Consider the following 25,438-nt stretch of genomic DNA (forward strand, 5'->3'; position numbering starts at 1 on the left):
TGCATTCAGAACCCGTTATGGGCATTACGAGTTTTTGATGATGCCTTTTGGGTTAACCAATGCTCCAGCCGTATTTATAGACTTGATGAATCGGGTGTTTCGGCCTTACCTTGACAAATATGTGGTGGTATTTATTGACAATATCTTGGTGAATTCAAACTCTTACTTGGAGCATGAACAACATCTAAGGGTTGTGCTACAGACTTTGAGGGAGAACCGATTATATGCGAAGTTGGATAAGTATGAGTTCTGGCTCAAAGAAGTAGTATTTTTGGGCCATGTAATTTCCGCAAAAGGAATATTCATAGATCCGAAGAAGGTTGAGGCCATGTTGAAATGGGAGAGGCCTACCAATGTGACATAAATCCAAAGTTTCTTGGGTCTTGCTGGGTACTATTGGAGATTTATAAAGGGATTCTCCATTATAGCATCACATCTGACTAAACTGACCCACAAGGAAGTTAGGTTTGTTTGGTCGGAAGAGTGTGAAGCGAGCTTCCAAGAACTAAAGGAGAGGCTCACTTTTGCTCATGTGCTGGCCCTTCCATTAGGGACAGAAGGGTTTGTGGTATATAGTGATGCCTCAAAAAGGGGTCTAGGATGTGTGTTGATGCAACACGGGCGTGTGATTGCTTATGCATCAAGACAGCTAAAGTCGCATGAGTTGAATTACCCAGTTCATGACCTAGAACTTGTAGTAGTGGTGTTTGACCTAAGAGTATGGCGGCATTATTTGTATGGGTCACAAGTTCAAATCTTCACAGACCATAAGAGTTTGAAGTATTTGATGTCACGGAAGAAGTTGAACATGCGACAGAGGAGATGGGTAGAATTAATAAAAGATTATGATTGTGTGATTGACTACCATCCTGGTAAGGCTAATGTAGTAGCCGATGCCTTGAGTAGGAAGGGAAAAATAGTAAAGAATGATATGGAGATTAAGGAACAGGGAAGTATAGTGGAATTGAAGAATATGGGCTTGCAGCTAAGTGTAGGGCCCGAGGGATCACTGTTAGCTCAATTAAAGATCCGATTTGTGCTTCGGGACAAGGTCTTGGTGGCTCAACAGGTGGATGGGAAAGTAAAGGAGATCAAGGAGAGGGTAAACCAGGGTATAGAGACAACATTTCAAATGTTATATTATGGGCTAATAGCTATGGGTAGGTAAATTTATTTGCTGGAGGATAAGACCTTTAAAGATGAAGTATTGAGAGAAGCTCATAAACCCCGATTTGCTACTCATCCTGGAAGTACAAAGATGTATAAGGATTTAAAGGAATACTATTGGTGGCCAAATATGAAGAGGGAAATAGCAGAATTTGTGTCAAACTATGGGATTTGTCAACAAGTAAATATAGAACACTAGAAACCTGCAGGGGAATTATAGTTATTATCAATTCCAGAATGGAAATGGGAGGATATTTCTATGGATTTTGTGACGGGATTACCCAGGGGAAAGAAGGGGAATGATGCCATATGGGTGGTTGTGGATTGACTAACAAAATCTACTTTGTTTTTGCCTATGAAGATGATTGATTTGGTGGATAAGCTGACAAAATTATATGTAAATAAAGTAATCATATTTCCTGGGGTGCTAGTGTCAATTATATCGGATCGGGATCCAAGTTTCACATCGAGATTATAGCCTAGCTTACAACGGGCATTGGGAACAAAGTTGAATCTGAGCACGACATTTCATCCTCAGATGGATGGTCAATCTAAAAGGACCATTCAAACTCTTGAGGATCTCTTAAGGTCCTGTATGCTGGAGTTTGGAGGGAACTGGGAGGATCTCCTACCATTGGTGGAGTTTACTTATAATAATAGCCATCAAGCTACTATTGGTATGGCTCCATATGAAGCATTGTATAGGAGGAAATGTCGTACCCCAATTTGTTGAGATGAAGTAGGAGAAAGGAAGCTTTTATGACCTGAAATGGTGCAACTGACAACTGACAACTGACAAGGTGAGGGTGATTAGAAAGAGGATGAAGGAAGCCCAGGATAGACAGAAAAGTTACACAGATAGCCGAAGAAGGCCTTTGAAATTCCAAGTGGGGGATAAGGTATTTTTTAAGGTGGTGCCTTGGAAAGGCATCATTCGATTTAGAGTAAAAAAGAAATTAGCTTCGAGATATATTGGCCCTTTCGAGATTAAGGAAAGAATCAGACCAGTTGCCTATCGATTAGAGTTACTTGCATATTTGGATAAGATTCACAATGTATTCCATATGTCATTGCTGCGAAAGGCCAAGATAAACCCCTTACGGGTATTGCCACATGTTCCTATGAAAATTAAAGGGGATCTAACCATGGAAGCTAAGTCTGTCAAGATCTTGGATCGAGATGTGAAGGTGTTGAGGAATAAGAGAGTTCCCTTGGTGAGAGTATTGTGGAGAAGCTCATAAATAGAAGAAGAAACATGGGAAAGAGAATCTGACATAAAGGAGAAGTTTCCGCGTTTATTCTCCGACATAGGTACATTACTAGAATTTCGAGGGCCAAATTTCTATTAGGAGGGGAGAATGTAAACCCCGAGAAAATAAGGTTGCGTAAATTGCAAACTAACTAAATGGAAATAAAGTGAAGAAACTCATGCATAGGGTTAAATAAAAAAAAAGTGACTTCAAAAATTTTTGGGATATATATTTCCGGGCGAAATATTTTGAGAAATTATAATTAACCCGGAAATGTTAAGGATTGGATTAAATTGAGGAAAATAAGCTAAACTAAAAGTTTTGGGGTAGAGTTATAAGAAATGAAAAGAGGTATAGCTTGATTATAAGAAGAAAAGGATGTGGGGGAAAAAATAATACACTTAAAGGAAATGGGGCCTAAGTATAAATAAGAGAAATTATAGAGTATAAATACTCCTCTCCTCACCAAAAAATCTGCAGCAATCAAAAGGAAAGAAAAGAGGGAGTTTTTGTCTCCATTCTTGCAAAATCAAGAGAGAAACACCAAAATTTCAAGAACCCATCCAAGATTAAGGGTTTATAGATGGAATAAACACTTGTGGGCAAGGGATTAACAAGAAAATTTGAACAATAAGAGAAGAAGGAGGGTCGGCTGTCATTAGAAAAAAAGAAATGAGGGAGTCGAAAATCTTCAACTGGTTGGAGATCGAAACCTTAATTCTTACCGAGTAAGGTGTTCTAAACATGATCTTATAATTCATTTCAAATTCGATTATGAATTGAAGCTTGATGTTGAATTATAGATTAGGGTTCTTAGACTTAAATTTGAGAAAAAATATTAGTTGTTAAAATTAAGTTGATTCATGTGTGGTATGTGATTGGGGGCGTGAAACCATGATAATTTACCCAGAAAATGTAGTTTATGAATGTTATGTGTGAATGGAAGGGGGTGATGAATTTGGACAAGCTCGTCTCCTGACTTTCGATAAGATTTCAAGTGGGAGGATAAGGGAATTAGGATCAGGTTCCTTTATAGAAATTGTAGTTTTGGATGTTAACTAACTAAGGAAATTGGTTTTGCTCAATTTGGAGATTTAGAACTCCAGTTATGGGTCACCAACTGAGACTAGGTCACCAACTGAGACTAGGTTATCATTGACTCTATAGGGCAATAAGACTGATTAGTTGATGAGCAGTTTTGACTATCTTGGGGGCAGAACTGGGTTCTCCTTCCTACAGAGGACTTGTAGCCTCGTGTCTTAGCTTTCCAACGAGACCAACCTCACTTGAAACAAAGTTCTGGAACTCTAGATATAGTTAAAAATATGAGGAGAGGTTGGAATGCGACCTTTGAAGACAGTAAGGGTTCAAAAACAAAAATAGTAACAATTCACGACAGTAACGGTTCAAAACAGTAACAAATGAATATAGTAACGGTTCAAAACAGTAACAGTTCAATACAATAACAGTTCAAATATAAAGAAAAGAATGATAACCATGGTTGGACAAAGAATGATGATATTAATGGGTGTGATGAGAAAAAAAAAACATAAAATATAAAGAAAGGAATGATTGAAAGAAAGACCTATTGGCTATTGATATGGTTAATATAAAATGTATCCTTGAATGAGAAAAATTTACGAGATAAGCACAGTTGCAAGAGGGATCACTGGTGTGGTGTAGCAGCAGCAGCAGGGAAGCACGAGTAGAGCTTCTATTGCTGGTAGGTGATTAGTACTTAAAAGTGCATTCTCATTAAGGCTTTATATCATCGTATTGCACTAAAGTATCGTTAAATTCCCTAACTAAAGCATGTTTTATAATAACAAGTCTAATAATATAATATATCTTTAATTTATGGTAAATGCTTGTTTTGAATGCAGGTATATCTCACAATTCAAAGGATTGATTGCTGTGATTAACAATTGAAAGTGAAGAGACAAAAAGAGGATTAGGCTAAGAGAAGAGATGCTGGTTCAATTCCAAACTAGAACACTATTCGGTTATTTGATCATAACTGGAGTTGTAGAACTCGGATTTAGGTCCACTTTATATGGATGGAAAGATAAGACATAGACCTAAAACTTTCATGAAGGGTCCAAAACTCAATTCTGCCATTTTCAAGTTCAAATATTAGCAACAACGGAGAAGTCGGAACCTGTCCTGCAGCTCAAACACTGTTCGGTTTTCAGCTCATATCTTGAGTTCTAGAAGTCCAAATGAGCTCTGGTTTTTTTTGTTGGAAAGCTGAGACAATTGCCCACAGCTTTCATGGAACAAAGGGCTCAAATTCTGATGTTAGCAATGACGTTTTGGCCAGCCAACAATATCAAAAATTTGCCAACAATTTCAAGAACCAGCAGCCAATAATGTCAAAAACCAGCCACCAAATCAATGGTTGGCCACCAACTATTTTCTTAGTCCACCAATCAATAGTTCTGAATCTTAGCCTATAAAAGGAGGCATTTGCCATGTATTTAGATATATTATTTTTCAGATCAAAATCATGTTCTTGTTTTCTCTCTTTATATCTTTGTAATGTTCAAGTTTTCTTTCATGTTATATTAATCTCTTGTTTATGCTTTTTCATTTCCTTTCCTATAATTAGTTAACTTATATCATGTTTATGTTCTTATGTTGTTTATTTATGTTTTTCTTCTTCATTATGTTTAGCTAAGTTAACTATGTCAAGGTGAAAAGGTTTTACTAATGGTGTTAGAATATGTATAATATAAACTCAACATGGACTTTAATGTTTATATTCAAGAAAAATTGTTATTAGCATGTCTTATCTTTTTATCTTAATAATCCTTAATACCTTGCTTGTTAAATGGTTAATCTAGATTTGTGTTGTATAACACTTGGTACATCAAATGCTTGATCCTTCATAGTTTTCGGCCGACATCGTTGTTATGATAGGAACTTGATTTGTTGTTAACATAAGCTAGCAACATGAATGCCTGATGATATTTATAAGTATGGTGTTACTTAGACAAGATAATTAATATGATCATGTTAATACTTTATAATGAGCCATTAATGATAAATCATCCGATTAGAACCTCCTTTGTGTGTGGTTTCTAGTTGAGTAATAAAAAGAGTTTATATTATATTTATTTGAAATACCATTAGTGAATTCTCTAACCTTGACATTTGTTTTTATCATTGTTTAATCCTTACATTAATCTTCCATCTCAAAGTTCTCATTAATTTCTTCCTCTTCTTCTTTTTATTATTATTATTACTACTACTATTATTATTATTATTATTATTATTATTATTATTATTATTATTATTATTATTATTTACATTCTTGTTATATGTTATGTACGTTAAGTATGCTCTGTGTTTGATCAAGGATCCTGACATTGTTGGTCTTGCCTTATTCATTCACATCAGAAATCTGTTTATATTATATAATATATCTCTTTGATCTTTTCATAAAATCAGTATATAGGCTGGAAACCTGTGACCCGATCTTTTAGATCATTCTCAGGTATAACAACGCCACGTACTGAGTATTATTATTATTATTATTATTATTATTACTATTATTATTATTATTGTTATTATTGTTGTTGTTGTTGTTGCTGCATTGTTATTTATAATTTATACAATTAACCTCTCTGTGGTTCGACCCCGGTCTTGCCGGGTTATTTATTACTTCGACACTCCTGCACTTGGGAGAAGACATCAATCTTTTGGTCGTGTCAAGTTTTTGGCGCCGTTGCCGGGGAGGTAAGTATTGTATCAATTTTATATTTCTTTTATTTTCTTTTGTTTTTTACTTTTATTTGTTTTTCTAATTTTGTTCCTTTTCTTTTTCTTTTTATTTTTCTTTTCTTTTCTTTTGCACTTGCATGAGAGTTTGGACACGTACATTAAGTGGTAGACTTTCTAGGAAATCCTCATTTTCTTTACAAAACATGGCCGAAGAAGATAACCAGTCAATTCATAATGAGAATAATGAGAATAATCATGTGAGAACACTTAGAGATCACATGAATCCAACAAGAACAAGTGCACCATCATGTATAGTTTTTCCTCCTGATGCTTCTCATTTTAATTTTAAGCCAGGTATTATTCAACTTTTACCCACTTTTCATGGCTTAGAATTAGAAAATCCATATTTGCATTTAAGAGAATTTGAAGAAGTTTGTAACACCTATAATGACTTAAATTGTAGCATGAACACCATCAGATTAAAGCTTTTTCCTTTTTCATTAAAAGATAAAGCTAAAACATGGCTACAAAATATTAGGTCAGGATCCATTCGTGCTTGGGATGAAATGCAACAACAATTTTTAAAGAAGTTTTTTCCATCTCACAGAACAAACTCTTTCAAAAGACAAATCACCACTTTCACTCAAAAACCAGGAGAAACATTTTACAAGTGTTGGGATAGATATAAAGACTTGCTTAATACCTGTCCTCATCATGGTTTTGAAACATGGAGATTGGTCTCACAATTTTATGAAGGGTTAACACCTAAAGATAGACAAATGGTGGAATTGATGTGCAATGGAACTTTTGAAGATAAAGACCCTGATGAAGCAATGGAGTACCTAGACTTGCTAGCTGAAAATGCTCAAAATTGGGACACCACAGGTACGTGTGAGGCACCAGGTAAAACTCAACCTCATACATCTAATGGAGGCATGTACAACCTTAGGGAAGATCATGACCTCCAAGCCAAATTTGCATCTTTAGCTAGAAAAGTTGAGGCACTAGAATTAAAAAAGAGTGGTCAAATAAAATCTGTTCAAGAAATTATGTGTCAAATTTGTGAAACTAATGAACACTTAACCAATGATTGTCCAACTTTGCCTTCTTTTAAGGAGTGTCTCCATGAACAAGCCAATGCTTTAAATAGTTTCCAAAGGCCAAGTCATAACCCATACTCGCAAACGTACAACCCTGGTTGGAGAAATCATCCAAATTTCAGTTGGAAGAGTGGTAACAATAATGCACAAACTTCACAGCCACCATTTCAAGCACAACATAATTTTCAAAATTCTCATGGATATGCACCTCCTTATATTCCCCCTCCTAGAAGAAATCTTGAGGAAACACTGCATGCATTCATTGAAAAGCAAGAGACAATCAACTCTCAAAATGCTCAAACCATGACAGATCTAAAAGATACTCTTGCAAAGTTCACATCTGCTCTTAGTTTTCAGGAGAAAGGTAAGTTTCAATCTCAACCCCAGCAAAATCCCAAAGGGCAATACAATTCAAGTGCAAGTGGTTCCGGAAGCCAACATATGGATCAAGTCAAATCAGTCACAACTCTCCGCAGTGGTAAGGTTATTGAAAAACCCGTTCTTGAACCTTGTGAGAAAGAAGATGAGTTAGTCTCTGAGGGTAAGGAAAGGGTTGAACCTGAACACTGCAAGGAGGAGACTGATTCCCCACCAGCACTTCCATTTCCTCATGCCATGACCAAACAAAGGAAAGTCAATCATAATTCTGAAATCTTTGAAACTTTCAAACAGGTAAGGATCAATATACCTTTGTTAGATGCTATTAAACAGGTACCGTCTTATGCTAAATTTTTGAAAGATCTGTGCACTGTGAAGAGAAAACTGAATGTGAAAAAGAAAGCCTTTTTAGCCGAACAAGTAAGTGCCATTCTTCAGAATGATAATGCTTTGAAATATAAAGACCCTGGTTGTCCTACAATTTCTTGCTTTATTGGAGAACATAAAATTGATAGAGCTTTACTTGATCTTGGAGCTAGTGTGAATTTACTTCCATATTCGGTTTTTCAAAGTCTCAATCTAGGTGAGTTAAAACCTACTTCTGTAACTCTTTTACTTGCCGATAGATCTGTAAAAGTGCCTAGAGGAATAGTTGAAGATGTGTTAGTACAAGTTGATAAATTCATCTTTCCTGTGGATTTTATTGTCTTGGATACACAACCTATTGAAGCATGCAATTCAATTCCTGTTATTTTAGGACGTCCATTTCTTGCAACTTCTAATGCATTGATTAATTGTAGGAATGGAGTGATGAAGTTATCTTTTGGAAACATGACATTGGAGATGAATGTTTTTAACATTTGCAAGCAACCTGGAGATGATAATGATTTACAGGAAGTAGATTTTATTGAAAAATTAATTTGTGATCAATTTGAAAACACTTCCAGTGAAACTGAGTTTAATGAATCTGATGATTTGCAAATGGTTTATTTTCAGGAAGAATCAAAGGCAAATAGTTGGAGACTAAAAATTGAGGAATTGCCACCACGATCAATTGAGTCCATACCTTCAAGTGTTCAACCACCAAAACCCGATTTGAAGCCATTACCATTTAATCTCAAATACTCATTTTTGGGAGAAAATGAAACTTTTCCGGTAATAATTTCTTCCAAACTTAATGTTCATCAAGAAGGTAAGTTATTACAAACTCTGAAAACGCACAAAAATGCATTAGGATGGACCATAGCTGACATAAAAGGAATTAGTCCTTTGATTTGCACACACAAGATTTATTTAGAGGAAAATGCTAAACCCTCTAGAGAAATGCAACGAAGGCTTAATCCTAATATGAAAGAAGTAGTGAGAAATGAAGTCATTAAGCTTCTAGATAATGGAATCATTTATCCTATTTCTGACAGCAAATGGGTAAGTCCTACCCAAGTTGTACCTAAAAAGTCTGGAGTTACTGTGATAACAAATGAGAAGAATGAGTTAATTCCAACTAGGACTATTACTGGTTGGCGCATGTGCATTGACTATAGAAAACTTAATTCAATGACTAGAAAAGATCATTTTCCTTTACCTTTCATGGATCAAATTCTAGAAAGAGTTGCAGGTCATGAATTTTATTGTTTTCTAGATGGCTATTCAGGTTATAACCAAATTGAAATTGCATTTGAAGATCAAGAGAAAACTACTTTCACATGTCCATTTGGTACATTTGCATACCGAAGGATGCCTTTTGGATCAAGGTTGTCAAAAACGCTTTTTTGACACGACACGGAATATATAATATAAACTCGAATCGTAAACTCGAATCGTAAAATCGTAAAATCGCAAGTAAAATATTTTAACTAAAATCGGAAAATTACAAGTAAATATTTTAACTAAAATCGTAAAATCGCAAGTAAAATATTTTAACTAAATTGCAAGATCCAGTCAAGTAGTAAATAATAATACAATACAATTAAAATAAAAGTAAAATAAACAATACAAATATCCAAACACCTTAAAATACATAATTCAAATACAAATTCATTTCTATTTTCATTGCACAGAAGTACAAGCCAATATCTTGCCATTCATATGGTTAAAACAATATCAAATGTGTAGTAGTCTCTCAAAACCTTACTGTCAATCAAATTATTCAGATCTAGTAGCAGATTAAATGGCCACTTGCCTTTATTGAAGAATAACCCTCATCATATCTAGACACACATAAATTTTTTATGAACTAAGATGGAAAATATTCCACTGGAATAGAGCATGCAACAAAAAACTAACACTATGCACATATCTACATATATAAAAGCATGTATTCAATTATGCACGAGTTTCCCATTAGATATAAATACCTACTTCCACTCCAGGAGGCTGAAGATCAACTCCCCTCAATGAGTAGCAGCAACAGAGGAGCATGACAATTTTTTAAAACCAGCTGAAATCCTAATCTTACCACTTTTCCATGTCAATAAACAGAAAGTGAAGTAAAAAGTGAAGTAACAAATACATACCTTCATTATCACACAATTTGTTATTAACTTTAACACCAATCCCATAAAAAAACCTACAGAACCCTGTAATCTCGTATTATAAACTGTAAAATCTCCTATTTTTTCCCATAACTTATCTGCATTCACACTGATTGTTTTTCTGCAATTTAATGTTATCATTTTCTGATTGAAAAGATTTGCTCTCCCAAACAAACCTAATATCTGTTGAACATAAAGATTTACCCTGTAAAAAGCGTCAAAAACTACAAGCAGCCAGAGAGATGCTGGAGGATGAAGATCTAACTGAGAAACCAGAAGTACGTGTCCCCTCCTCTCTGCTAAATTACATAACCCTGATTAAGAAGGTATATACTAATTAATTAGATAGACATGTCAGTCGGACTAGTTTCATATGAAATTGTATTTTGTAATTAAATCTTTCATGCAAGATTGCAGGGATGATCAAGGTTTTTGTAGCATAGAGTGCAAAAATAGGCAGATGATTTTGGATGAAATGAGAGAACTAGAAGCGTCTACCAACCAAAACCAATAATTTTAATCTACATGAATGTGTTATGTGCATTTTCCTTTTATGGAACATAGCTTTCATATACTGTGACGATGCAAGTAAAATCCAAGGATTAGAACTTCTTAAAAACGAAATTTCCAAATCAATCGAAGCAGATTGCGTGCCTGGGACCTGGGCTTATATATTATATAATTATAATTAGCAGATTAACAAATTTTCCTACAATTAGTGGGTCACATCTTCTTAAAAATAACAACAGACAACAACACTGTATACAGCCAGAAAAAAAAACATGGGCCTCTTCTACATAATAAAACATGACAGAAAAGATGAGAATCCAACAAGCAAACCTGGTTATATATTTGTGCTGCTGGTGAGTGGAGAGTCGAGAGTGAAACCAGCAGCAGTCGAGAGGGAAATCAGCTGATGTTAATTTGTTAGGGCTGAGACTTGAGATTATGAGAATTTGAGATTTGGGGGAGTGTGAGTGCACTGAATGGAGTGTCGAGCGCAATGAAATCAGGAGATGGAGTAGCAGTGAGAAGACTTTTAATTTTTTAGCAAACTCGTGAACTCGGTACGCTTTTACCGATTTTAACGAGTTGGACCGAGTTTGTACGAGTTGGACCGAGTTTGACCCGATTTTACTGGTTTTCGAGTTTTTAACCCGATTTCACTCGTTTTAGCTATTTTAACTCGTAAATCGTCCGATTTTACGAGTTAAAACTCGTTTTTGACAACCATGTTTTGGATTATGTAATGCACCAGCCACGTTTCAAAGATGCATGCTTAGCATATTCAGTGATATGGTTGAACGTTTTCTTGAGATTTTTATGGATGATTTTTCTGTTTTTGGTGATTCATTTGATGATTGTTTAACTAACTTGGAAAAGGTTTTGAACAGGTGTGAAGAGAAGAATCTTGTGCTAAATTGGGAAAAATGTCATTTTATGGTAACAAACGGCATTGTACTTGGTCACATTGTTTCATCAATAGGAATTGAGGTTGACAAATCTAAAATAGAGTTAATTGCTAACTTGCCAACACCAAAATCTGTTAAAAACGTTAGATCATTCTTAGGACATGCTGGTTTTTATAGAAGGTTCATCAAAGATTTTAGTGTAATATCTAAGCCATTGTGTAACCTTCTAACAAAGGATAATGTTTTTGAATGGACTGAACATTGTGAAGAAGCCTTTGTTAAACTTAAAAACTTGCTTACTTTTGCTCCTGTCATTCAACCTCCTGATTGGTCATTACCTTTTGAAATAATGTGTGATGCTAGTGATTATGCCGTGGGTGCTGTTTTAGGACAAAGAAAAGATAAGAAACCCTATGTGATTTACTATGCAAGTAAAACTTTAAATAGTGCTCAAATGAATTACACCACCACTGAAAAGGAATTACTTGCAGCAGTATTTGCATGTGAAAAATTCAGATCTTATCTTGTTGGCTCACCTGTTATTGTTTTTAGCGATCATGCAGCATTGAAATATCTTCTTTCTAAGAAGGATTCTAAGGCTAGATTGGTGCGGTGGATTTTGTTACTTCAAGAATTCGATATCACAATCAAGGATAAGAAAGGCACCGAAAATGTTGTCGCAGGATCATTTGTCAAGATTGACAACTGATTCGAGATCTGACATCACACCAATCAATGACTACTTTCCTGATGAATCTTTACTTTCTGTCTCTACGATGCCTTGGTTTGCTAATATAGTTAATTTTCTTGTTTCAGGACATTTGCCAGCTCATTGGAGTACCCAAGACAAAAGAAAGTTCTTGAACGAAGTGAAGAACTTTTATTGGGATGACCCTTACTTGTTCAAATATTGTCCTGATCAAATATTTCGAAGATGCATTCCCGACAATGAGGTAAGTAGTGTCATTAAATTTTGTCATTCTGAGGCATGTGGGGGTCATTTCTCATCAAGAAAGACAACTGCAAAAATCTTACAATGTGGATTTTATTGGCCCACCATGTTCAAAGACACGCATGCATTCTGCAAAACTTGTGAAAATTGTCAAAAGCTAGGATCTATTTCAAGACGTCACATGATGCCTTTAAATACTATTCTTGTCATTGAAATCTTTGACTGTTGGGGTATAGATTTTATGGGTCCATTTCCTCCATCATTTGGTTTTGTGTACATATTAGTCGCAGTAGACTATGTTTCAAAATGGATAGAGGCAATTCCAAGTCGTAACAACGATCATAAAACAGTGATCAAGTTTTTGAAAGAAAATATTTTGAGTCGATTTGGAATCCCTCGGGTCATGATAAGTGATGGTGGAACACATTTCTGTAACAAGCCATTTGAGTCTTTAATGAAGAAATATGGAATCACACACAAAGTTGCCACCCCTTATCACCCTCAGACAAATGGACAAGTAGAACTTGCTAATAGGGAGATCAAACAAATCTTGGAAAAAACAGTGAACCCTAATCGGAAGGACTGGTCTTTAAGACTTAATGATGCACTTTGGGCTTATCGCACTGCTTTTAAAACATCATTAGGTATGTCACCTTATAGGTTGGTTTATGGAAAACCTTGTCATTTGCCTGTGGAACTTGAACACAAAGCTTATTGGGCTATTAAAGCTTTCAATTCAAACCTGGATGATGGTAGCCATCTGCGTAAGTTGCAAATAAATGAGCTTGAGGAAATAAGAAATGATGCATATGAAAATTCAAAAATTCATAAAGCAAGAATCAAAGAGTTTCATGATAAGAGAATCTTGAGAAAAACATTTGATGTTGGTCAAAAAGTTTTGCTTTATAATTCTCGACTCCATTTATTTCCTGGAAAGCTAAGATCAAGATGGAGCGGTCCATTTATTGTGAAACATGTGTATCATTATGGGGCCTTTGATATTGAGAATCCAAAGAATGGCAATGTTTTTAAGGTAAATGGACATCGTTTGAAAGCTTACTTTGATAATTTTCCTAGTGAAATTGAATCCATTGGTTTGAATGATCCTGTATATAAAGGTTGATTATATTATTTTTCTCACATTGTTTTTGTGTTTCTTTTTATGTGACTCTTGTTTTGCTAGTCTTTCTCCAACCCCGGTCAAATGGCGGATAACGGTACTCCGTGACTCTTAAGTCGGTTCTTTCAGTTTCCCATGATAACTGATATCTGTGTATATATTTGTTCAATTTCTTGTTCCTTCTCTTTTCTTTGCATCTCTCATCCACTTCTCTTTTGAAAAATGGACACCACTCTTGAAAAATTGAAAAAGTATTTTACCGCCCTGCCTCAGAATGCGATTACAAAAATTTACCGTGCTAGGTGTGAAAGATTGAGGTTGTTAATGAACCATGGAATTCCTGAAGATATTCGATGGCTGATTGAAGCAAAGGTCCGATTGTCAGGTGAGTCTTCCAATACTTTTATTTCATACATGCCTGGAACAGGTAAAAGCACTTTTGCAAAGAAACGTCGTGCAAAACGACTGAAAGTCTGTCACCGATGTGCCAGATGGACTTGTAATGCAAAATGTCGTTCTTTAGGAATGGTATCTATAAACCGTGAAGATAAAATACAATTCATTAAGGATGGCCTGAGTAAGGAGTCTTTAGATAATCTTCTATTAACTCTTGAGACGCATCCTAGTGGAGATGTGCATCGTGCAATTCATGATTTATGGCCTCATTTTCATAAAGAACATGATCGACTTAGTCTTGGGAATCTGACTAAAAAAGACCCTGTTTGTCAGTTTTTAAGAAAACTGGATGGGAAGCCTATCCCCGACCCATAGAGGGCGTTTAAGCCGTTCTTGGACGTAAAACCAAGGGAAGATGTGAGCCACAATCATAGCTGCTTGTACATACACATGCTTTTTCAAAAATAAATAAATAAATAAATAAATAAATAAAAATAAACAAAGAGAGAGAGAGAGAGTGAGACTCCAGCTAGCCTACATATAGGTGGTATGATTGCATTTTCAATTTCTCATCTATAAAATCTTCTCTTCCTTCCCATCATTTCTACTCTAACCATTCATTTAATAGATATAGAAGTGTGTAGAAATGGCCAGTTCCTCTGTTCCTAAAATAAAAACTATTTGTGTTTTTTGTGGATCCAATCCTGGGAAAGAAAAAGAGTTTTTAGAATCAGCAAATCATCTTGGTCGGGTACTAGCTGAGAGAAAGATTCATTTAGTGTATGGGGGAGGTAGCCTTGGGTTAATGGGGAGTGTTTCAATAGCTGCATTTTTAGGAGGCAGTCAAGTTTTGGGGGTCATCCCCAAAGCTTTAGCCGAAGGGGACATCATTGGAAAAACAGTCGGAGAGGAACTACAGGTCTCCACAATGTCTGAACGACTATCTGTAATGTTTAACCATGCTGATGCCTTTATTGCTTTACCAGGTGGTTTGGGAACTTTAGAAGAGATATTTCATATTTCATCTTGGGCTCAGCTGAACATTCACCAGAAACCTATAGGTTTGCTAAATGTTAATGGTTTTTATAATACTTTACTGTCTTTTCTTGATCATGCTGTGGAACAACAATTTCTAACATTTTCAGCGCGACAAATCCTCATCTCTGCTGCTACTGCTGAACAATTGATTGATGAACTTCAATCTTTCATCCCTGTAGTTGATTCCTCTATGAGTCGACTTAATTGGTCAATCACAGAACGCCGTAAAAAGCTTAGATTGGATTTGAGCCTTAGTTTGTGAAATATTGTGTCTTTTGGTTTTATTAATGGTATATTATTTGTGTTTTGTTGTTTCTTGTATTTGTTTAAGTGTGTTTCAGGCTTGTCAGTAGTCGTTGTTTCAGGTGATGTCTTCTATACTCTATCTTTCGACCTTACAACATTGAGGACAATGTCTCGTTTTGGTTGGGGGGAGAGGGTAGTAGTTGATATTACAAAAAAAAAAAAAAATTATTATTAACTAACTGTGTTTTCTATTATTACAACCATTTGCAAACCTGTTGTTACTAGGATGGCAGAGTAAAGGATGAACTTTAGTGACTCTTGAGACGCATCTTAGTAAACATTCTTAACAAGGTCTATTATAATACTTCTTGAAATATTCAGATTTACAAACTCTCGCATTGTTATCACTTAATTCTGCTCATATACTTATTTAACAAGTATTCTTAAACCTTTATTTTCACACACACACTTTAACATATGATTGTGGGTTGCATATTGGATTATTACATTATTTATGTTCTTTTGTTAAAGGTAACAACTAAGGGAAAGGGACAGTATATATATATATATAAAAAAACAAAAACAAAAACAAAAAAACAAAAAAAAAAAACAAATAAATAAATAAAAAAGTAGATAAGTTTGGTTTCGTAGCCTCCTTGACTTAAGCAATTAAGCCCGAAGGGGTGTTTTAACACCTAGTACCCTAAAGTCAACTGACTTGGGAGCTATTGGCCCAGTGCTTGTTACATGGGTTAAGGAGAAAAGCTTAAGGGAATCAAACATTGCACTATCTACGTGTCAGTATCTGCAACCCGAGTTACTAAGCTCGTAGGGGTGTCTCAACACCTGATGCCCTAAGACCAACTGGTCTGGGAGTCATTAGCTAAAAGCTCGTTACATGGGTTCAAGATACATTGTATTATAAATTCTTGCTTTCAAAAAAAAAAAAAAAAAAACAAAAGAGATAATAATCCCAACCCAAGGAAGTTAACCTTAAACATTGGAACAAAAATTTTGTTTTCTTCCATGAAAAGCTCCATAGCTATGTTTTGATTTACTGAGCACAAAAAGAAGGTTTATTAATATCTTGTTTAAGAAGTATGAAGCAGATATATAAATTTAATGAGAGTTTGTTTATTTGGATAGATTAATGGAAGTTAAATGATGAATACCTTGCTTTGTGGAACTTGCAAATTGTTTTTGTATTTTAACGCTTTGATTACTAGGGACTAGTAATAAGCTGGTTGGGGGGTGTGATTAGTACTTAAAAGTGCATTCTCATTAAGGCTTTATATCATCGTATTGCACTAAAGTATCGTTAAATTCCCTAACTAAAGCATGTTTTATAATAACAAGTCTAATAATATAATATATCTTTAATTTATGGTAAATGCTTGTTTTGAATGCAGGTATATCTCACAATTCAAAGGATTGATTGCTGTGATTAACAATTGAAAGTGAAGAGACAAAAAGAGGATTAGGCTAAGAGAAGAGATGCTGGTTCAATTCCAAACTGGAACACTATTCGGTTATTTGATCATAACTGGAGTTGTAGAACTCGGATTTAGGTCCACTTTATATGGATGGAAAGATAAGACATAGACCTAAAACTTTCATGAAGGGTCCAAAACTCAATTCTGCCATTTTCAAGTTCAAATATTAGCAACAACGGAGAAGTCGGAACCTGTCCTGCAGCTCAAACACTGTTCGGTTTTCAGCTCATATCTTGAGTTCTAGAAGTCCAAATGAGCTCTGGTTTTTTTTGTTGGAAAGCTGAGACAATTGCCCACAGCTTTCATGGAACAAAGGGCTCAAATTCTGATGTTAGCAATGACGTTTTGGCCAGCCAACAATATCAAAAATTTGCCAACAATTTCAAGAACCAGCAGCCAATAATGTCAAAAACCAGCCACCAAATCAATGGTTGGCCACCAACTATTTTCTTAGTCCACCAATCAATAGTTCTGAATCTTAGCCTATAAAAGGAGGCATTTGCCATGTATTTAGATATATTATTTTTCAGATCAAAATCATGTTCTTGTTTTCTCTCTTTATATCTTTGTAATGTTCAAGTTTTCTTTCATGTTATATTAATCTCTTGTTTATGCTTTTTCATTTCCTTTCCTATAATTAGTTAACTTATATCATGTTTATGTTCTTATGTTGTTTATTTATGTTTTTCTTCTTCATTATGTTTAGCTAAGTTAACTATGTCAAGGTGAAAAGGTTTTACTAATGGTGTTAGAATATGTATAATATAAACTCAACATGGACTTTAATGTTTATATTCAAGAAAAATTGTTATTAGCATGTCTTATCTTTTTATCTTAATAATCCTTAATACCTTGCTTGTTAAATGGTTAATCTAGATTTGTGTTGTATAACACTTGGTACATCAAATGCTTGATCCTTCATAGTTTTCGGCCGACATCGTTGTTATGATAGGAACTTGATTTGTTGTTAACATAAGCTAGCAACATGAATGCCTGATGATATTTATAAGTATGGTGTTACTTAGACAAGATAATTAATATGATCATGTTAATACTTTATAATGAGCCATTAATGATAAATCATCCGATTAGAACCTCCTTTGTGTGTGGTTTCTAGTTGAGTAATAAAAAGAGTTTATATTATATTTATTTGAAATACCATTAGTGAATTCTCTAACCTTGACATTTGTTTTTATCATTGTTTAATCCTTACATTAATCTTCCATCTCAAAGTTCTCATTAATTTCTTCCTCTTCTTCTTTTTATTATTATTACTACTACTACTACTATTATTATTATTATTATTATTATTATTATTATTATTATTATTTACATTCTTGTTATATGTTATGTACGTTAAGTATGCTCTGTGTTTGATCAAGGATCCTGACATTGTTGGTCTTGCCTTATTCATTCACATCAGAAATCTGTTTATATTATATAATATATCTCTTTGATCTTTTCATAAAATCAGTATATAGGCTGGAAACCTGTGACCCGATCTTTTAGATCATTCTCAGGTATAACAACGCCACGTACTGAGTATTATTATTATTATTATTATTATTACTATTATTATTATTATTGTTATTATTGTTGTTGTTGTTGTTGTTGCATTGTTATTTATAATTTATACAATTAACCTCTCTGTGGTTCGACCCCGGTCTTGCCGGGTTATTTATTACTTCGACACTCCTGCACTTGGGAGAAGACATCAATCTTTTGGTCGTGTCAGTAGGTGACCCTCACCCAAGCTTTCTAGTTAAATTTGAGAATTTAATATGTTAATAATGTGAGATGTGAACTTGCAAACGTTGGATGTTATGTGAAAGGATGGAAGTTGGTGTGAATTCGCCAAGTGATGGGAGTACCACTGATAAAGAAAATATGAGAAGTGTAAGACATGATTTGACTAGCATACATTTAGTGTATGTTAGGATCTCGGGTAAAAGAATTACCGTGATTTTTTACTAGCATACATTTAGTGTATGTTAGGATCCCGGGTAAGGGGATCACCGTGATTTTTTTTTTTTACTAGCATACATTTAGTGTATGTTAGGATCCCTAGTAAGGGGATCACCATGATTTTTTTTACTAGCATATATTTAGTGTATATTAGGATCCCGGATGAGGGGATCACCAAGATTTTTACTAGCATACATTGGGTGTATGTCAGGGTCCCGGGTAAGGGATCTCCATACACTAATGCCAATGGGATGATGATGATACCGATGAAAAAAGTATTAGTAATGTGTTAGGTGAAATAGTTGCGGTTGGTTTTAATGGAATCTTGAATGGAAGTTGCTAATGAGAGAGGAAATAGTTTTTAGTAGATGAATGAAAAAGAGTTCTAATGGAAACAGAAAGGGAGAAATGAACAAAACAAGAATACTTATCTACCTTTTCAAATTATTAGATATTGGTATTATTGTACTTATTGCGATATTCATGTTTCAATAATATGTATTTTATTTCAGGTCCATCGCATCGAGGCAGGAGTATATTTTAGCTTTTAGTCATTTTTTTGTTATGTAGTCTAGGGATGATGACCTTATATTTTGTAAACATGGAAACATTTGTATAACTTAATTTGTATAATTAATGTTTAAACTTGATTAGATGAATTTAATTATATAGTTCATATAATCATGTTTCATGTATGCATGTTTATATTTGTTATCCATCCATAATGATAATTGTTGTTCAATGTATATCATAAATGTTGTGATTGATATGAATAATGATGTTTTGTGGGATTGAGACCCAGGATGATTGGGTTGAATTGAGTTAGGAGATGCGGGATATTAGAAGTGAAAATAGGTTGTATGTCGATAACTTGAGATCTCCGGATATAGGGAAGACTCTGCCAAACGTTTAGTGAAAATTTTGGTAAATTTTAATATGAACACCATGTACATATATATATATATATATATATATATATATATATATATATATAAAAGAAAAAATAATTACTCTATTTATCAGTGAACATGAGATTATTGTTTTATCCTGGATATGAGGATGTTACGGTGAGAAACTCAATGGTACAACTCTTAACTATCCCACTTATGACAAGGAGTTGTATGCGGTAGTGAGATCATTGGAGACATGGCAACATTATCTATGGCCCTGAGAGTTTGTTATACATACCGATCACCAGTCATTAAAACATTTGAAGGGTCAAGGTAAGCTAAACAGGTGACATGCCAAGTGGATTGAGTTTATTGAAACTTTCCCATATGTGATTAAGTACAAGCAAGGTCAGGAAAATGTGGTTGCAGATGCTTGATCGTGAAGGTATGTTCTTCTTAATAATCTGACTACTAAATTGTTAGGATTTGAGTATATTAAAGAATTGTATCTTGATGATAATGATTTTGGTTCTATATATGATGAGTGCAAAGTTTCGGCCAAGGATAGGTTTTTTAGGCATGATGGATTTTTGTTTAAGGAAAATAAATTGTGTGTGCCTAATTGTTCTATACGTGAATTGCTTATAAGTGAAGCTCATGGGGGTGGTTTAATGGGGCATTTTGGAATTGCTAAGACTTTGGATGTTTTACGTGAACATTTGTATTGGCTTAACATGAAAAGAGATGTGTAAAGAATTTGTGATAGGTGCATAACATATAGACAAGCTAAGTCTAGAGTAATGCCTCATTGGTTATACACACCTTTACCTGTTCCTAAGGAACCTTGAGTTGATGTTTCTATGGATTTTGTTTTGGGTCTACCTAGGTCTAGGAAAGAAAGAGACTATATTTATTGTTGTGGATAGATTTTATAAGATGACACATTTTATTGTTTGCCATAAAACTGATGATGCAACAAATATAGCTGACCCATTCTTTAGAGAGGTCATTTGGCTACTTGGTGTTCCTATGAGCATTGTGTCAGATCGAGATGTTAAGTTTTTAAGGTACTTTTGAAAGGTTTTGTGGGGTAAGTTAGGGACTAAGATTTTATATTCTACTACTTGTCATCCACAAAAAGATGGTCAAACTGAAGTTGTTAACCAAACTTTAACTCAGTTTTTAAGGGCTATCATTCAAAAAAAATCTTAAAAATTGGGAAGATTTTTTGCCATTTATTGAATTTGCATATAATTATAGTATGCATTCTACTACTAATTATTCATCATTTAAGATTGTTTATGGTTTTAATCCTTTGACACCATTAGATTTGATTTCTTTACCTGTGGATGAAAGGGGTAGTGTTGATGGTACTAAAAAGCACAGGTGGTAAAGGATTTACATGCAAAGATTTGACAACAAATAGAGAAAAAAAATAAACAATATGCACACAAGGCTAATAGAGGACGAAAATTAGTGAGGTTTGAACCAGGTGACTGGGTTTGGGTGCATATAAGGAAGGAAAGGTTCCCTGAACAAAGGAGATCAAATTTGATGCCTCGAGGAGATGGTCTTTTTCAATTCATAGAAAGAATTAATGATAATGCCTACAAAGTGGATCTACCAGGTGAGTATGATGTTAGTGCTATATTCAATGTTGTTGATCTTTCTTTGTTTGATGTAGGTGATGATTCGAGGTTAAATCCTTTTGAGGAGAGAGGGGATGATGTGATCCAAGCACCAAAGAATCCATTGGAGGTTTCGATTGGTCCAGTTACAAGGCTTAGAGGTAAGAGGTTCAAATAAGCTTTCAATGGACTTCTTCAAGATACGTGGGTTAGGTGGACTTCAAGAGGATATTAAATAATAAGGAGCAAGCGGTGATTAATCTTATTCATGTTCAAGAGGGGCTTGTTGGTGGAACCAAGACCATTTCATAAGGATTGGGAGAAGAAGACTAGATTTGGACAGTTTGACCTTTAGATACCTTTGTGATCATAACTGGAGCTACAGGTCGAAACTAGACTTCCATATCTTTCCAATGGTATATGGAACGCCTTCTAATTCTTTGAGACAAGAGAGAACCATCCGTTTGAAGTTGGGTTTTGCTGCTGCCAGACAGAATGCAAAAATAACCGAACTTGTCTTATTAAATTAGTTGGGCTATTCAACTTTCTTTATTTCATGAGGAAACACTTGTTTGGGTTTCAAACTTGTTTATTTTAATTACTTTGGGCTAGTTTTAGCTTGGGTTGATTATTATTTAAATTGAGTTTATATGTGACCTATTAGGAAAACTAGAGTTTTTGGCTTGGGGTATAAATACTATTGAGAATAATTTTCAGCATACTTATTTTTTGGCTAATAATATTCTGATTTTTGCCGACTTTTGATTATCAATCTTGGTTCTTGATTGAACTTTCAACTCTTCAAAGAATTAACCAATTTTTGTTGTGAATTTATATACTCTTTTTGCTCTTCTCCAAATGTAGGCGTTGTGATTGAGTTGATTTATAGTCTTGTTGCCTTGAAGCATGTGTTTCATTATGATAAGCTCATTTTAATTTCAGCAAACTTGGGTTAGATAGATCTTGGGTTTGCGAATTCCATTCAATTCCACTAGGGTTCGTATAAGAAGTGATAAGTTCAAATCTATTTTTTCACGAACTTTAAAGGTAAAAAAAATACCTAAAATGAACTTTTCTCATCAAATGGAATCATTTGACACAAATATCATCCATTTTATGGTTTAAATCAGCATCAACAACATTTTTCTTTCTTTACTACTGGAATCCGAAGACCTCTCTCTACTCTCTCAACCAAGGACTAAAAATAACAAAAACAAATTTTTGTACCAAAATTAAATTGAAAAAATATTGAAGTATTGAAATTATATAATTTGCGTTATTTTTAAAGTTCAAGAACTAAAATGCATCTTTGGCGAAATTTATGGCACGTCATCCATGTTTAAAATCTGTCTTGTTTCAATTCATTTTTTTTTAATTATAAGACATCAACATCAATTGGTTTTCGATTAAAACTAAATTAGTGAAAAGATTTAAAAACCAAATAAAAACTTTTTTTTTTTTGCATAACCCATCCTAAATAATATGTATAAGAATAAACAATGAATTTTTGTATAATTAAAAAACTGACGCATTTTAAAATTACACGTAATATGGATGATCAAGTCTAGTGACATCCAGTCATATAAACAAGGGTGCCAACTAACCTCACGTGCATCTTCGATTTGCTATAAAAATAAGGGTAGAAAGGTAACTTGAAAATCACACGCGATATTTATTATTAATAAACATAAAATTGCCGAAAAAGTAAAAACAAAAGAAGCAATGAGGAAATAAAACGTACGGCATCGGCGAACCTTCTTCCTTCAAGATTCCTTTCCTTCTCCAATCCAATCCAAGGGAAGCCCTCCTCACACACACTCTCACACGATATTCTTCAATTTCTTTCCTCTTCCTCTATATAAAACCAACACATATTTATCATTATGCATGAACATTCATTGAATTTGAAGATTTTATTTTAATTTGATCTTCAGATCTATGTAAAGAAGAGATTGCTTTTGAGTTTGGTTGAGAAGACACTGGAGGCAGCGGTTCATCGATCTTTTCCTGAAGATTTTTTTGTTTTACACGAACAACACGAACCGATCGATAAACCTCTGCATCCAGTGCTTCCCTTACTCCACTTTTTTTTCTTTTCATTTTTTTTCTCTTTCTAAACAAAACAAAACAGTTTGTTTTAGAAAATTGTATTGTTTGCTAGCATCTTAAAATCATAATTATTTATATATATATATAATTTGGATTTGTGAGAGGCTGGTTAGTTACAGGGAGAGCAAATGCAACAAAGCCTTATCGTTTTCCAGTCGCGGCCTTGATCCGCAGACGGTATTTTTTTTTCTTCCATCGTTAATTTAATTATCTTGCTTACACTGCTACTTGATTTGATTTTGATGTTGACTTTGCTGTTGCACTTTTTACCTTGGTGAAAAAAATAGTACGAAGAATGAATTTTATGATGTATGTATATATATATTTTTTTTTTCTTGGAAGATTTTGTTGTTTTACAGTAACAATGCAAGTTTTCCAGGAAATGATGTTAAGAGTTTGTTTGGCATGATTTTTTATTCTGAATTATAATTTAGGATTTTTTTTATACATAATTTGTTTTTATAAAAATGAGTTAAAATATTTTAATTTAAAACATATTTGATAAAAATAAATCAAAGCAATTTTTTTTTGTGAAAAAGATTATATTATAATTATAAATTATAAGCTAAAAAATTTGATTAAATAAAAAATTTGACTCAGTTTAATAATAAACTTTTAATTTAAATAAAAATTATTTTTAACCAAATATATTTATAACTTTTCCTTGAATAAAAACTGAAAAAAAACACAACTTCCGTTATACTAAACATTGCCGTTATAAAAAAAACTAGCTTCTAGTTGCTCTATGAATTTAATTTTGTTAAATTAGCAAAACTGATATGAGTTAGCTAATATAGCTTAGAAGAAATTAATAATGATTATATACTCACTTGATTAACGTTAATTGTACATAATTTAAATCCATCTCTGCTGGACTTTCTCAGTGAATTAGCTGGTTAAAGCTTATTTTGCCATGTCATGTTTAAAGCAATTATCGTCAATGTTTTTATTGATGGTTTTTTTTTTTCTTTTTCATTGTTATTAGTTAGCTCTTAATACAGAGGCGAATGGTTACTCTGGCTTTCATTATTTTTGCCCTACTTCTGGAAATTGTTAGTTTTGGGGTTCAGTTCCTTTCTGTAAAGGTCTAGTGTCTTTCAAAATAGTTTGTGCTCGGGCAGTTCTATTTCCACGCGCAAGGGGCCAGGTGTGGTCATTTTATGTTATCCTATAGCTGGTAGAAGAAAAAATGGTGGATTAAAATTTCTCTGTGGAGAATGTACTCACTATTTTGACTTATTTTCTGTAAAGCACTGGTTGCTTTTTGGTGACTTGTGGTCCCACGGGTATTTTTTATTACTTCGCAGGAAAGCAATTCTGTCAATAAATTTTTTGGTGCTCTTTTTCCTGTAGTATGTTTGGTTAGTTGATATGGAGTCTCCGTTTAGCGTGTGTTGGGTATTGTGTTTATGGTTTAAAAAATAGAGGTTAAAAAAATATTTTTATGTTTAATTAAAATTATTATGAAATAAATTTTTGTATGTAAAATAAATAAAAAACAAGTTTTTATGAATAAAAAATAAATTATTTTAACTTCTACATAATTAAATTTTGAAATATAATCACTTGTAAATCCATGTCAAAAGACAGAAAAACTATTTAGATAATCAAGCTGGAAGCTAAATTAATTTAATTTATTTTTGTGTTTTTTAAACTGTTTATTGTTTTAAAAAATATCAAATTAATATTTTTTATATGTTTTTTTTTAAAAGGTTTTGATATTTTAATTTTAAAAATAAAAAAATCTGAAAAACTATTATCTTAATATTGAAATCACTAATCACAGACTGAAAGGTAAAGCATCCTGTCTTTTGTATAGATGTGGAAAATGTTCATATCTCAACTCTTTTCTTAGGCACAATCACCCATCACCATTGATTGGAGAATTGAAAGCTGGCTAGATTTAGTCCCGAAAATTGATAGCGTGTTTTGCTTAGGTTTTCTGATTGTAGAAATGGCATCTGATGGAAGAAGTAATGGGAGTTACTAGTCCTGAGTATCGGATTAAATGATTTGGTTTCGACCAAAAAACCAACTAAA

At 33.8% G+C, this 25,438-nt stretch overlaps 1 protein-coding gene, 2 long non-coding RNA genes and 1 pseudogene across 3 annotated transcripts; 2 read left to right on the top strand and 2 right to left on the bottom strand.

Annotated features, from left to right (window-relative positions):
• The first annotated feature begins 4,150 nt into the window (after positions 1-4,150).
• On the top strand, positions 4,151-13,643 carry LOC127904348 (uncharacterized). The gene is given in 3 exon segments (XM_052447408.1): positions 4,151-9,355; positions 11,383-12,243; positions 12,245-13,643. Coding segments are annotated over 3 exon segments (5,331 nt in total). The 5' UTR covers positions 4,151-6,277; the 3' UTR covers positions 13,637-13,643.
• On the bottom strand, positions 6,751-6,861 carry LOC112324394 (small nucleolar RNA R71; annotated as a pseudogene).
• On the bottom strand, positions 9,514-11,431 carry LOC112324335 (uncharacterized). Its single transcript, XR_002978137.2, has 2 exons — positions 10,990-11,431; positions 9,514-10,463 (listed from the first exon to the last, which is right to left on the bottom strand). It is a non-coding gene; the product is annotated as an uncharacterized LOC112324335 (long non-coding RNA).
• A 9,358-nt stretch (positions 13,644-23,001) lies between the features above and the next one.
• On the top strand, positions 23,002-24,750 carry LOC112324331 (uncharacterized). Its single transcript, XR_002978133.2, has 2 exons — positions 23,002-23,575; positions 24,384-24,750. It is a non-coding gene; the product is annotated as an uncharacterized LOC112324331 (long non-coding RNA).
• Positions 24,751-25,438: the final 688 nt, after the last annotated feature.

This window comes from Populus trichocarpa, chromosome 15 (genome assembly GCF_000002775.5).
Source record: "Populus trichocarpa isolate Nisqually-1 chromosome 15, P.trichocarpa_v4.1, whole genome shotgun sequence".
NCBI lineage: Eukaryota > Viridiplantae > Streptophyta > Magnoliopsida > Malpighiales > Salicaceae > Populus > Populus trichocarpa.